At 36.7% G+C, this 13,719-nt stretch overlaps 1 protein-coding gene across 6 annotated transcripts in view; it reads right to left on the minus strand.

Annotated features, from left to right (window-relative positions):
- Positions 1-2,156: 2,156 nt before the first annotated feature.
- Positions 2,157-13,719, minus strand: part of NKTR (natural killer cell triggering receptor) — a 41,731-nt gene continuing 30,168 nt past the window's right edge. For 4 of the 6 annotated variants that reach the window (XM_062568731.1, XM_062568730.1, XM_062568734.1 and 1 more), the window contains 6 exons: positions 9,490-9,635; positions 5,533-8,478; positions 5,209-5,304; positions 4,824-4,883; positions 4,152-4,250; positions 2,157-2,488 (listed from right to left, as the gene is read on the minus strand). In XM_062568731.1, coding sequence (XP_062424715.1) covers positions 2,410-2,488; positions 4,152-4,250; positions 4,824-4,883; positions 5,209-5,304; positions 5,533-8,478; positions 9,490-9,635 — 3,426 coding nt within the window. In that variant the 3' untranslated portion in view covers positions 2,157-2,409. The remainder of the gene's footprint in view (positions 2,489-4,151; positions 4,251-4,823; positions 4,884-5,208; positions 5,305-5,532; positions 8,479-9,489; positions 9,636-13,719) is intronic. The other 2 variants (XM_062568733.1, XM_062568732.1) reach the window with 1 other exon arrangement.

A 13,719-nucleotide genomic window follows, 5' to 3' on the forward strand; every position in this document is an offset into this window, starting at 1 on the left:
GAATAACAAAATTGCAAAAACATAGACCAATATTAGTAAACCCGCTCAGTGGTGCATCTTCTCTTTGAAGAACAATTTAACATAATTTCACTAAGTAAAAAAAAATACTCCCCTCCATCCCTTCCCAACTATCTACCAGAGCAAATTCCTTTATAAAGCTTGTAATTCAAAATAAGAAATAGACATTGGTAACACTGCAATAAAGGTTTGGACAATTACAATTATTAACAGTATTTCTACTTCACTATCTTTCCCCCCCCCCTTTTTTTTTTAAGGAAAGAAAAAAAAAGTCTAATTTGAAATAGGACAAAATTAGATACAGGGGCAGTTTTTTTTTAACATAAAGTTGACTGATAGTGTTATATTTTGCATACTGTGTTACACCACTACACCATTAGCCCACTACTGCTACCTTCTCAATAAGGGGAGTTACTTTTGCCCTTAAAACTATGAAACTGCAACAAACGTTATCCAGTTAGCAATTAAATATTTATTCAATACTCTGAAACAGCTGCTGCTCTGTTAGTCTATATATGTATACTGACTTGAGTAATGTTTTTTAATATTAAAGTACATTTATAAGAAGTTACAAAATAGTGATTTAGAAGGACTACACGCGCATACTTTTTCATGGAATTATGAGTAAGAAAGGGTTAAGTCCAGATGGAGCACATACAGATCCTTTATTTGGTTCTTTTGGAAAGTGGAATAGTCACGTGACAGTTGTGTCAGTTTTAGGATCCTGCATACAAGCATCTTAGAGACACAGGGCATCCTTAAGTCTCCAAAATTTATCTTGAGTTTTCTTTGTATGTTTCAGAAGGTCACCAAAACTTAATTTTTGGTATTTTAATTCAATCAAAGTGACAGAATGAATTGATGTTGAAGCAAGAAATTATCACTTTTACTTCTCAAAGCTCCCAGGTCCTGATGAAATTAAAAAATAAAACAAAGAAAACCCTTATTTTTACCATTTCAAAACATTTGAGAAACCTAAAGTATCTCAAGATATCACAGAGAGTCAGTAATGAAAGCTATTATAATACAACTGTACTCATTAGCTCTAATAAAGCTACGTTAGTCTGTTTTTTTTTTTCCCCCACTATAGACCCCACTTTCTAGGGTACATTATGCCATTAAAAAAAAATGTTTCTTAGTATACAACTTTCTAAACACTGAAAAAAACCCTTTACAAATGATATTAAATCAACTGAATCAGAATATTGCAAAAATTAGTCAATGCTTTAAAATTACACTTTTGCAAACCATTCATCTGTAGCATGGAGTCATTTTTGGTATTAAAGATTACTTTGAAATTACTGTCCATGCTTTTTATTAGGCATGTATTTTTATAGTCATATCATTTTAATAATATATAACTCAGTATCTGCACAACGATATTCCCTATGGCCAGTGGGATACATCTACAGATATTTTATAAAGGAACCATTATGGTTTATTTTCTTAAAAATTGTCTTCACTTAAATGTTTAAAAAGTGTTTTGAACAAATTCATGATATACTCAGCACTTTACAAGTCAACTTCAAACTTTCTTGAAGTATTTCAAGCACTGTAATATGAATTGAAACAGGACTGCTTAGAAACACTTTTTAAACTCATAAGAATATTGTTATTTATCACAAAATTCACTTTAAAACATCTGAATTTAGACAAGTTGGATATTAAGATCAAAACTGACTCATCACGCTTTCTGACTTCTCATCGGTTTTGCAGTACCTATGGTGCGTAGTATTCTCATCCTTTTCAGCAGACTTCTGTAATATCACAGTACAGTAAGAATTAAGACAGAGAGGCAGTCTTTGCTTTCATCACCTAGCTGTTGTATATATAAACACTATATAACGTTACAGTCAACCAAGGTGGCATGGAACCCACCTTCCAACATTAAAAAAACATTTTAATAAACTAGAAACGGCAGCCTTTGTAAGAAGTCTTCTTCACAGTTTTATAGTTGCTAGCACATATTTACTAGAACAGGCAGAAAGCCCTATGGTGTTTATATAAAGATACTTCAAGACAGTACAGACTGCTGCACCCAGAAAAGTGGTGTCAGCAAATTCACACAAGTGTCATTCATGGCTTGGAAAATCAGATTCAAGAAAAAAAAAAAAAAAAAAAAAAAAAAAAAAAAAAAAAAAAAAAAAAACAACTTTTCCTATTTTGTAAAAGTACATTTGACATAAAAACAGTTGAGTTGAGATCAGCAACTTCTCTCTATAGGTACACAGTCAGTCAAATGAGTTCACTGCTAAATGGTAAAGTTTCAGCTCACTCAGTATAAACATCCTTCAACTTCACCTGCAGCACTGTCAAAACAACATTTTTGTTTGTTTTTACACAACACTGACAAAATTCTTAAATATACTTTCCATCGTCAAAGAAACATTTTCAGCTATATCTGCTGCTTTCACTGGGACTTCGATTGTTAGAGTAACTGCGATCGCTTTCACTGTCAGAGCCATACGATCTACAAAGAAAAGATTAAAAAGCCTGAAAATTGTGTTTTGTGTTTCAATTTCAAAATATTATCACGTCAAAAAATGTTAAGGGATAGAAACATGAGACAAAAAAAACAAACTCTTTTACAGGATCACATGTTATGTAACTGAAATACACATTAAAGGACACAAAATTAAAATAATCACTACATTTACATGATGAAATCCTTGTGCAACTGAAGACAGACTGTAACTACAAGATTTCTTGATTTCTTCAATACAGCTTCAGTCATTTACATTAAATAAGTCTTGATAAATGGTAATAGCTGACTGAAAAGTATATTCTAAAAATATAGTTTTATATTGCAAGTGCTTCTCAAATGATTCCACAATTCCTTTCTTTATATATTGCAGTTATAAATGTGAAGAAGTGTCTATTGAATTAGGCCCCAGAACAGAAGTGTGTGAGCACATGTGGAGGGTGGAAATAGCAGAATAAAATGTTTTTGCTTATCCAGACCAAAAGAATCTCAAGTTCAGCACCTGGCCAAGCATCAGGATACAGTCCAGGTGGTTTCACACATTATAGGTCATACTCAGATTATATAGAATAAACTTTCATTAGTAATTATCTAGTCTCATGCCTTAAAGGACAGTTTTCTAGTTGAAGGATGAGCATACTATAATCCTGTGCTGTTCCTCTGAAGCTTCCCGATATACTAAAGCAATGATTTTGTATGCCTGTTCCCACACTTTCCATGAATATCATTAATTTCTCCTCAAATACATGATGAAAGTTGTCTTACTGTTGGAACTAGACAGGGGAAATAGGCAGAGGTGAAGTCCTCTGAGTTGGTACAAAATTGTGAAAGAAAGAGTATGAGAACAGCAGAGCACAAAAATTAACAGTGGTGTTACAGATCTGCCTGATTTACCACTGGGTAATAAGCGACATGTGAAAAGGTACAAAATGAATCATCACTGAAGATTATTCATTATATAAAGATCATATTCCACTGACAGCTGTGGTAACTCCCTGTGCAGTGTAGGATAGTTTATCCTAGACTTATACTATGGACAACAGTATAAACAGTGATATGAGCAATGCACCGGACTTACAGAAAAAAGTTCTTCTGAAATATGCTCCAGGAAGTTAAAAGTTAATTCTAGATAACACAAATTTTTTGTTTCTCTTCCAGTAGTTTATTTTTTTTAAAGCTATTTTTGCAGTCTAGCCAAGAAGAATTCACCATCCAATGGGATTCTTGGCATACCAGGTAGCCTTTAATCCATGACAGGGCATGTAAAAATTTTAAATGCTTTTTAATCCTACAAGGAAGTAGCTCCCAAGATTAAAATCAAAAGCAACATTTTTAAAAAGAATGTGCTTATTTTAAACTTATGTGGTTGTATACACAATGAACCGAACAAAAGAGGAGAAAGTGTTGCTGTATTCTCAAAGCTTTCTTCCCCTAGTTTCCTCCACACTCCCAATTTCGCACGTCAGATGTCCAAACCCAATCACCCTCACTGAAACACTTGATTTATTTCCCCCTCTCCCCTTTTTTTTTTCTTATTTACACCTTCTGGTAAAAACAGATTTTTGTTCTTGGGGAAAAAATGTTAGTCTTTGTAAACTTAAATATATACTTATATTCTTTTGCATAGAATCATGCTAGTAAAATAACATACCTGGATCGTCTATCATAACTTCTAGATCTTCGATAGCTGTCACTCCTCTTACTTCTACTTCGACTTCTGCTGTAGTAACTATCATAAGTGTATGACCTACTTTAATAAAGGGAGAAGAAAGTCATTGTAGATTTACAATTCCTTAACTAAAAAGCCATTAATTTTTAAATGTATGCTGTAAAGACATAAAGACATATGAGTTGCTATATAAAAATTACTCTTGAAGGATTTGGCAAACAGGACAATTGTATATTTTAAAGAATTTTAAGCACAAGCATCTTCGAAACAACAGCAGGAATAAACCTTAATTTATTAACCTAAAAAAGACTTACTAAGCATTTCAAGTTTTTATTTTCTCTACAAACTGCACACTAGGTAAACAACTTCCTGCTAATACTCTTGAAAACAAAGTGATACTTTTTATAACTCACACAGTAACAACAAATAATAAATAATACTTCTCCTTTATACCATATAATCTCCTAACCCTGCAATATCAGGATAATTTGCTTATTTTCAACTTCTAGAAGACTCTCACTTGTGTTAATTTTGCTTTGATTTTATTTGCTACGATGACATGTATTTGCAGTTACCACAAATAAAGGGGCATTGTTACACTTTTTTTTTAAAAAAAAAAAAAACAGAATCAGCATAGAAACACACAATCCATACCTGGATCGACTGCGATGACCGTAAGAACTACTTCTGGATCTACTTCTACTATAGCTTCGACTGAAACAAATAAACAAAAAAAAACCAAACAAACATACGTTTTAATTTAAATCAAAAATAAGTGCTGAATGGGGGGTGGATGGGAGAGGAACACATTTTACTCTGAATTCCTTATCCATACTGCAAAACATTAAACAAAATTACTCTCAGTAACAGGAAATTCCAAAACCTAATTCTTCTCATTTGTGCAGTTCAAATAGATGCCTCAGTCTACAGTATGCACAGTTCAGCACAGCACATTTCCAACTTGCTTAGAGACTCAAGCATTGAACTTCTGTGCCTGATTTATCAGGATTTGCAGCTATCTCCAGTGAGAGAAACTTACCTGCGACTCTTGTAACTGTGATAAGAGCTGCTTCGACTTCTTGACCGATCTCTGCTATACCATCCTCTGCTTCGGCTTCTTGTATAGCTCCTTGACCTATAATTGATAAACAACTTTAAAAAGCACATACTGGAGCAAAGAGCAGCAGAAAACAGGAAGCAGCATAAAGGTTTATCTTTCAAGCTTAATATTTATTCCATAGTTGCTGAACAATATAGTGCTGTCTAAAATAAAGACATGACTTGGGAAAGAACATGCTTTAGAAATATGGGAACCTTCACGTTAAGAAGGTAGGCTGTGAGAACAAAACCACAAGTATCTTACCTATATGAATATGTAGAACTTCGTGACCGACTTCTTGAGCGACTATAAGATATGGATCTTGTTCTGTGTCTGGATTTGGATTCAGATTTGCTTCGTGACCTACTAAGACTCCTGGATGGGCTATTGTCATCTCTACTTGGAGATTCTTCTTCACTGGAACTTTCTTGGTTCCTTGGCCTTCGATTGAGCCGTGCTGTTTTTCTAACTTCATCAAACAGAGATCCAGGCCTTACTTTATTCTTAGCTTTTATTTCAATTCTTAAACCTGTTGGTTTTGGCTCTGGAGCTGAAACTGCATTCTTAACTTCTGTGGCAGTACTAACAGTAGCTGACTGTAAATTGCCAACACCTTGCAAAGGCTTCCATTTATTATCCACCACATTACGGTGCGTATTTTCAGTTGTTTCACTTTTTAAACTGCTGTCTTTAGCGCTAGACACTGAAACAGAATTATTTTCTTGTCTTCCTACTTCTTTTTCTTCTTTGATATTAATCAGTTCTAAAATACTGTTTCCTAGTTTGACAGCATCTGGTTCAGGGGTTTCAATCTGTACATCTTTGTTCATACTAACACTTAAAGCCTGGGGTTTAGTACCGAGGATGACAGGAGACAAAACGTCCACGACCACCTTTCCCGGCGAGTTACGATCTGGAGTACAAATTTCCATGTTGTCATCTGTCTGAATAACATCTTCCAGTCCATTCTGAATGCTTTCTTCAGTATGCTTAATCTCATTCCTGGAAGCAGTCACATTTATACCCGAGTTTAGCGTACTGGTTGAAGTGTTTGGTTCAATGTTATCTTTAGTAAGGTTACTGTGATCTGATGAAGTATCACATGTAGTGTTTTTACCTAAGAAATTTTCATCTGCACAAGATTTTTCACCATTTCCTATTGTATCTTTGAGTATTTCATCATTTTCGTAAGTGTCTTGTTTTTTATCTTTTATGTCTCTGATAAGCTGCTTTTCTTTCTTATCGTCCTTGGTGACTGGCTTTTCATTTAGGTCATCATCCTCTTCTTCACCAAACTCCAGCGGGGGCTGCCAGTGAAACATTTCTTTTCTTTTCTGAACTTTGTGTTTCTTCTCTTTTTTCCCTTTTGATTTTTCTTTTGTTTTTTTGGAATGTGATTTTTTAAGAGTCTTTTTCAATCCATGTTTGTGTTTTTTTGACTTTCCTCTAGTATTTATTGAGCTAGAATGAGAACTCTCAGATTCAGAAGAGGATAGCTGCTGTTTGCTTGTCTTCCAAGTACAATCAGAATCCAAAAAACCTTCTGAAGAATTTGATTTTGTTTTTGTCCTTTTGGTAACGCTAAGCTCTGTATCAGATCCTGAAGAGGCCTCTCCTTCCTCTTTACCAGAGGAAGGTCTGGAATCTCCTCTGTTATGCCTAGCATCTCCTCGTTCTGAATTTGACTCTGAGTCCCATTTACTACCCGAGTAGGATTTTTGTTTAGTTTTTGCACCACCTCTAGATTGCCCAGAAGATTTCTCCTTAACAGCTTTCTTTTTCGAATGATCAGAATCTCGTTCACACTTCAATTTTTCCTCTTTTCTCTCAGAACTAAGGTTACTTTTATCCTGTTTCTGAGCATCTGTTTCTGACTGAAAATGGCTATCTTTTTCCTGGACTACTTTTGTTTTGACAGAACGCTCACTATCAGTAGAAAAGTCTGAAGATGATAAACTGTCACTCTCTTTTAAACCTTGAGAAGATTCATCATGGTCTTTAGTACCTTTATAATGGAGAGTACGTTCAGAGCTAGTTTCTTGTCTTATTTTAAGAGACCGAGTGTTTTGCTCCTTGGCTGCAGATTTTCTTTTGTTTCTGTGCCTATCATCACTACTAAGGGAATAATAAGATGTTGACTCACTATAACCTGACCTGTCACTGTGGTATTTACTTAGTGATGGCGATCTGCCTGAAGAACGGGATTTTGTTCTTGAGCTAGATGGACTTCTTGATCTCGTATAAGATCTTGAGTATGACCTACTTCGAGAGGACCTGCTTCTTGACCTCAGCCAACTATCTGAGCTTCTGTCACTATGATATTTGGAATAACCACTTCGATCACTATCTGAACTCCTTTGTTGCTTATGGTAGGATGAAGAAATATTAGCCTCTTTAATAATTACTAAATTATAATTAGTTTGTGCAGGTATTAGATGTGTTGTTTTAGCTTTCATTTCCTGAATTCGCTCATAAGATGGCTTCCATGGTTTCTGCCCAGGTTTCCATCTTGAAGGTGGTGGGCTATCACTTAAGGGTATAACAGGGAGGTTTTCTGGGACAACTGGTGGTACAATAACTTTATCAGTCGGTAATATAACTGCTCTTACAGGGTCAGTAGTCTTATTCAACTTATTTTCATTTAATCGTGCCGAAATATTTCGAGGTGAATTGGAAACTGTCTTTTGATGTCTAGAATTAGAACTTGATCTTGATCTACTTTGAGAACGTGATGATTTAGAGGCTGATCTTGATCTAGAACTTCCTCGGGAATAAGATCTTGATTTAGATCTAGACCTTGACCTAGACCTGTATGACCGAGTCTCTCTGCTGGATAAAGTCGATGAACTCTGATCTTCCTTGTCAGATTTAGACCAGTCTCTTCTAGATGAATGTCTAGAAGACGATGAAGAAGAACGAGATTTCCTCTCATGATCACAAGATGATTTTGCCTTCCTGAGGAAGGAATGAGAGGATTCCACATCTGATGATGGTGATGTTTTCTTTTTTTTAGTTTGCTTGTGCTTCTTGAAATGCTTTTGCTTTTTAGATTTCTTTTTATGTTTCATTTTCTTTTTCTCTTTTCTGTGTTTTTTGTGATGGCTAGAATATCTCGTTGTATTTAGATCAGAATAGCCATTAGGTGACCAAGATCTCGATCTCCGGGATGCGCTCCTTTCATCCCATCTGCTTGTACATGGGTCACTCAACCTTAAAAATAAACAAACAACAAATCCCACTAAGTGGAAATTCTTCAAAAAAATGCAAGATGGCTATTTTTTTCTCCTCCAAAGCAATTAATAAAGTTTAAAAACTATTTTAAAAAAAATGTATTTGGTAACAGACAACTGTGCTTCAATTAAGCTTGTTACACTCACTTTAAGACACGGAAATTGCACTGCTATTGAGAGGGCTATATCTTCTCTGTAAGAGATGAGTTACCCAATATTAGAAAATTTTGTATACCGTAGAACCAATGTAAAGAGATTTTGACTTAGTCCACAAAATTATACCCTTACAATTACAAAATTCACAAACTAGTTTAGATTATATTTAATAACATCATTTTATTTAGTATTCTTTTAGCTTGTGTGGCGCAATATATTATATATTGCGTTGCTTCACTTTATTGAAGTGGTTTATGACAAACATTTGCAATTATTCCATCATCATTGTATATACTGTCCTTCAGTTCTGCCCTTAGGGTTTAACCAGCACACGTTGATACAGGCTCATATTTATTATCAAGTCATCAGAAGTCCTGAAAAGGCTGGCTTCCACTAGTGAAGCAGTAACTGCAGAAAGAACAAATAACTAAAACTTAATATAGAAATGGTAGATTCAGCAGTCTTACTTGGTATCCAAAGAAACCAGATAACCAAGTTTGAAGCTAAGCGAAATTTGACATCACTAGGTCAATAAAAAGTGACAGGCAACTGGACAGGTTTTATCTTAAGTAAGTGCCCAAGGTGGCACTATCAGAAACCAACCATTCTGACCTCCTGACACTTTTCAGCATGTGTTCAGCTGGGTTTACATCAGCAAAGAAGAAAAGTTGAGAACTTTAAAATTTCTAGTGTTCTGAATTTAAATGAAATATGTTAGCTACAAAGATCCTCTTACATGTTTTTCTAAACAACAAGAATGACAAGGTGTATCTACATAATTTATTAAAGTCTGTGTAAAAACCAAGATATTTTAAGTTTGTATTATAGATCTTACTTATCGCCTTTACTCCACTTTTCTCCACTAGGTGGTCTATATGTTCTTAATCTCTGCATTTCTTCTTTCCAGTGGGGAGGGGTCTCACTACTCTCATCATCATCGGATTCAGAACATGACCGTGACCGAGGTGGGGTGTGATATCGCTACAAAACCAGAGAAAGATAATTATGTATTTCTTCTCAAAGGAGACCAGAAATTATCGGGTGCTGCTTTTACAGATTTTGCATGCATCTTCATAATACTAGCCAGACAACTTACATCCATTTATTTCCACATAAAATCCAAGGAACACATACATTTTGAATTTCCCACCAAAAATGTCCACTTTTGATATGCACAGTCCACACATCTGGAACAGGATTACAGGGCTAACTGTATCTTTTCATATTTTGAGGTCATTTCTCAAAGCCAAAGGAGAGAAGGGACAGCTAATCCCATCTTTCGAAATGAGGAAGGAAAAATCGATCATGATTGATGAGATGGCCACAGATTTACTTTGCATAGTATGTTCTGGAGTAAGACAACTGCTGCAGATAATGAACCAATTTTTCTTCAGGCTATTAATGCACAAAGTCTCCCTTCACAGTTAACATATGCTTAGCTGCTTGTACATGTAAAGCCAAGATCCATTCAAAAGGAACTGCTGTTCACCTCTTCAGGAACGCGCATGCACTTTAAGAACTCCAAGCAAAAAAAAGTCTCACAAAAGCATAAATGATCCTTCATGATAAAAATTGATATTTAGGCACAGCAATCAAGTAGGCAACAAGAGCTATCCATGCAGCAGCAGAAAAAAAATTAATATTGCTAACTCATCGTTTTCTATTACCCAGTTGGAAACGTACTTAGATAACTTGTATGAGGAAATTAAATGCTCCCTGACTCAATTAACACAGAGAAGAAATGTCTGGATTTTACTCAATCATTTATAAGGCAAGTAATATGTGAAAAAAAACACTGCCCACTAGAACAAAAATGTAAAGATCCATGTATTAGTTTATAAAGAATTCAGTTTACTACAGGTAGAAGTATTTAAGACTTATACATTTATATAAAACATAATAAAGAAAATCTGCCACAGAGACTTGCAACTTTCCTATCCTTTGAGTAAAATAATGACTACTTAAAAAAAAAAACCACGCACTCCAATTACAGCTTCACAGATGCACAGCATATAACAGGTTATTCAAGGATTTCTCTGATTCTTTCAGGTTATACTAAAGTCTTTTGCTTTCAGAGTTCTAGAAGAATTCAAAACTGCAGATGAATATCTTAAATACCAAAGAAGTTGGCTCAGTATAGGGCCTGTTGTTAAACGGACCATGAGAGATGGTAGAAAATCTGTTGCTTTAACTAACGTAATTTCTGGTATTATGGTTTTTCATTTTTAATTTTGCCAAGAAAGTACCCTAAACCCTTGCAAAAGCCAACTCCACTTAATTTTCAGGGAACTACAGGTCAATCAGCCTAATTTCAATCCATGTAAAGGTGATGGATGAACTAATCCTGGATAAAATTTCTAAGCACAGGAAGGACAAAGTGATCAGGAGTTATCAGCATGGACTGACAAAGGAGAAATCATGCTTCACCAACCTGACACCCTTCTGTGATGGAATAACTGGCTCGGTAGATGAGGGGAGAACAGTGGGTGTTGTCTACCTTGACTTCAGTAAAACTTTTGACACAGTCTACCATAACATCCGCATAAGCAAGCTCAGAAAGGGCAGAACAGATAAGCAGACTTTCCGTCCAAAATTGGATTGAAAACTGGCTGAACAGCAAAGCTCAGAGGGTTGCAGTAAGTGGCACAAAGTCTAGTTGGTAGTCAGCAGTGTATCTCAGGGGTTAACATTAGATCCAATTCTGTTCAACTTATTCATCAACAACCTGGATGATGATCCCAAAAATGCACCCTCAGCAAGTTTGCTGATGATGCAAAACTGGGAGGAGTGCATGACACACCAGAGGGCTGTGCTGCCACTCAGAGGGACCTTGACAGGCTGGAGACATGGCAAAACAGGAATCTCAGGAAGCCCAGGGGGAAGCCCAAAGTCCTGCACCTGGGGAGAAACATCCCCATGCAGCAGGACAGGCTCGGGGCTCACCTGCTCGAGGGCAGCCCTGCAGAGAAGGGCCGAGGGGCCCCAGTGGACACAAAGTTGACCGCGAGCCAGCAATGTGCCCTGGTGGCCAAGAAGGCTAGTGGTATCCTGGGGTGCATTAGGCAGAGCATCACCATCAGGTCGAAGGAGGTGACCTTCCCCTCTCCCCAGCCCTGGGAAGGCCACACCTGGAGCGCTGTGTCCAGTGCCGGCCTCCCCAGTACAGGAGAGGCATGGACCTGCTGGAGCGAGTCCAGCAAAGGGCCTCTCAGATGACTAAGTGCCTGGAGCCTCTTTCATATGAGAAAATGCCGAGAGCGCTGGGGCTGTGCAGCCTGGAGAAGGGAAGTCTGAAGGGGGATCTTCTCAACGTGTGTCAGTTCCTGAAGGGGGCAGTGTCCAGAGGCCAGGACCAGACTTCTCAGCAGTGGTGCCCAGTGACAGGACAAGAGTCAATGGTCACAAACTGCAACACAGGAAATTCCAGCTGAGCATCAGAAAACACTTCTCTACTGTGGGGATGACTAAGCACTGGAAGAGGTTGCTCAGAGAAGCTGTGGAGTCTCCGGGCTTGGAGATATTCAAAAATTGGACAGTTGGGCAGCCTGTTCTAGTTTTAGCAGCTTAAGCAGGGAAGATGGACTAGATGATCTCCAGAAGTCCTTTGCAACCTCAGTGATTTTGTGACTCTTAAAACTTTAAGCTATTTTTTCAGAAGGTTTTCTTTTCTTAAAAAAAAAGAAATATCAGAACTTTCCATTTCAGAGGCTTCATTTTGTGGATTATCCCAACTTCCAAACACAAATGAAAGCTGTCAGATGCCAAAGTTCATATTTAATGTCAAGGCTGGCAACTAAGGGAACAGGAGGCTCTCAGACGAGGCCCAAACACTGGAAATTCCTTGCTCTATGTTACAGCTATCTAAATCATTGATTTTGTGGCTTAAGATCTTTGCCTCAGGGGAACGAGTTGAAAAGCGTTCCACAATCCAGTGACTATCATATAAGAAAAATAATGCTTTGGGGAGTCTAAATTAAGTCTTTCTAATGAGAAGTGTCTTAAGCTATGTCAGTAGGGGTATCTGAGGACTCTCACATGCAAAGCTGATTCTGCAGCACCAAGTCTTCTGCTGGTTATGGCTACTCAAATGCTACCTGCTAAACTGACCCATGAAAGTATTCTTAAGGGGAAGAATATACATTCATGGTATTCTACATTGGAAATGCACCCCATCAAATGCACATTTAAGAAAAAACATTCTTACTTTTAACTTTTTCTACTGAAAAACTCAATAGCACAGACTGGAAAGAAAAAAGGACTGAAAAAAACCCCCTAATATATTTGTGCATTGTTTCAGGCCTTGTACTGTGGATGTATTAAAGCAGAGACAAAACTTTTGCTTGACAACAGTGGCACTAAAGTAAGTCTTCAGGATACCAAGTTCTGAAGTGAAAACGAAATCTACATGAACAGCAGCAGTCTTTACAGAGGAAGATATAAAAATTAGATTGAGCCTCTGCATTGGGGGCTGGGGGAGAGGAAGCCTCTTTTCTACTTGCATTATGAAAAGCAACTTCTTGCTTTAACAGTGTCATCTAAAGTTACACGAATTTCATCTCAGCATTGAGAGCAGATGAAATCTGGCAAACCATGCTATACAGGTAAAGAAAGAAAACAGTTTCCCTAAAATGAGAAAAAGAAAACAAATTTAGGTGATTCTGCCAATGCTAGCAACAAAATTGCTTTTGTCCAGCAATAAACACACAATGATCAGAAGGAGCAAATACCAGAATTGAGGAGACAAGCTATGAGGCTAGGCACTTTTATGATACTGTAGAACAGCCATATCTGCTGTTACGCTTTACAGTCCAAAGGTGTATCAACGCAATGGGGAAATTCAATGAGTGAAGAAGAATTAAAACTTTTTGTATTCCTCATTGCTTCAGATCCTGTGGCTTGCCTGGGTGAATTTGGTTGAATTTATTTTGTTCTTTAAGTGAGAATTTCATTCTTACGTTAAGAATAAAACGTAAGAATTTCAGCTTTTCTCAAAGCTGAGGAGTAAGCTTCTGTTCTCTCAAACAATCTTCTGGCAAGATGACATTAACAAGAAGGGTGAAATAAA

The sequence above is a fragment of the Rhea pennata genome, chromosome 2 (assembly GCF_028389875.1).
Source record: "Rhea pennata isolate bPtePen1 chromosome 2, bPtePen1.pri, whole genome shotgun sequence".
NCBI lineage: Eukaryota > Metazoa > Chordata > Aves > Rheiformes > Rheidae > Rhea > Rhea pennata.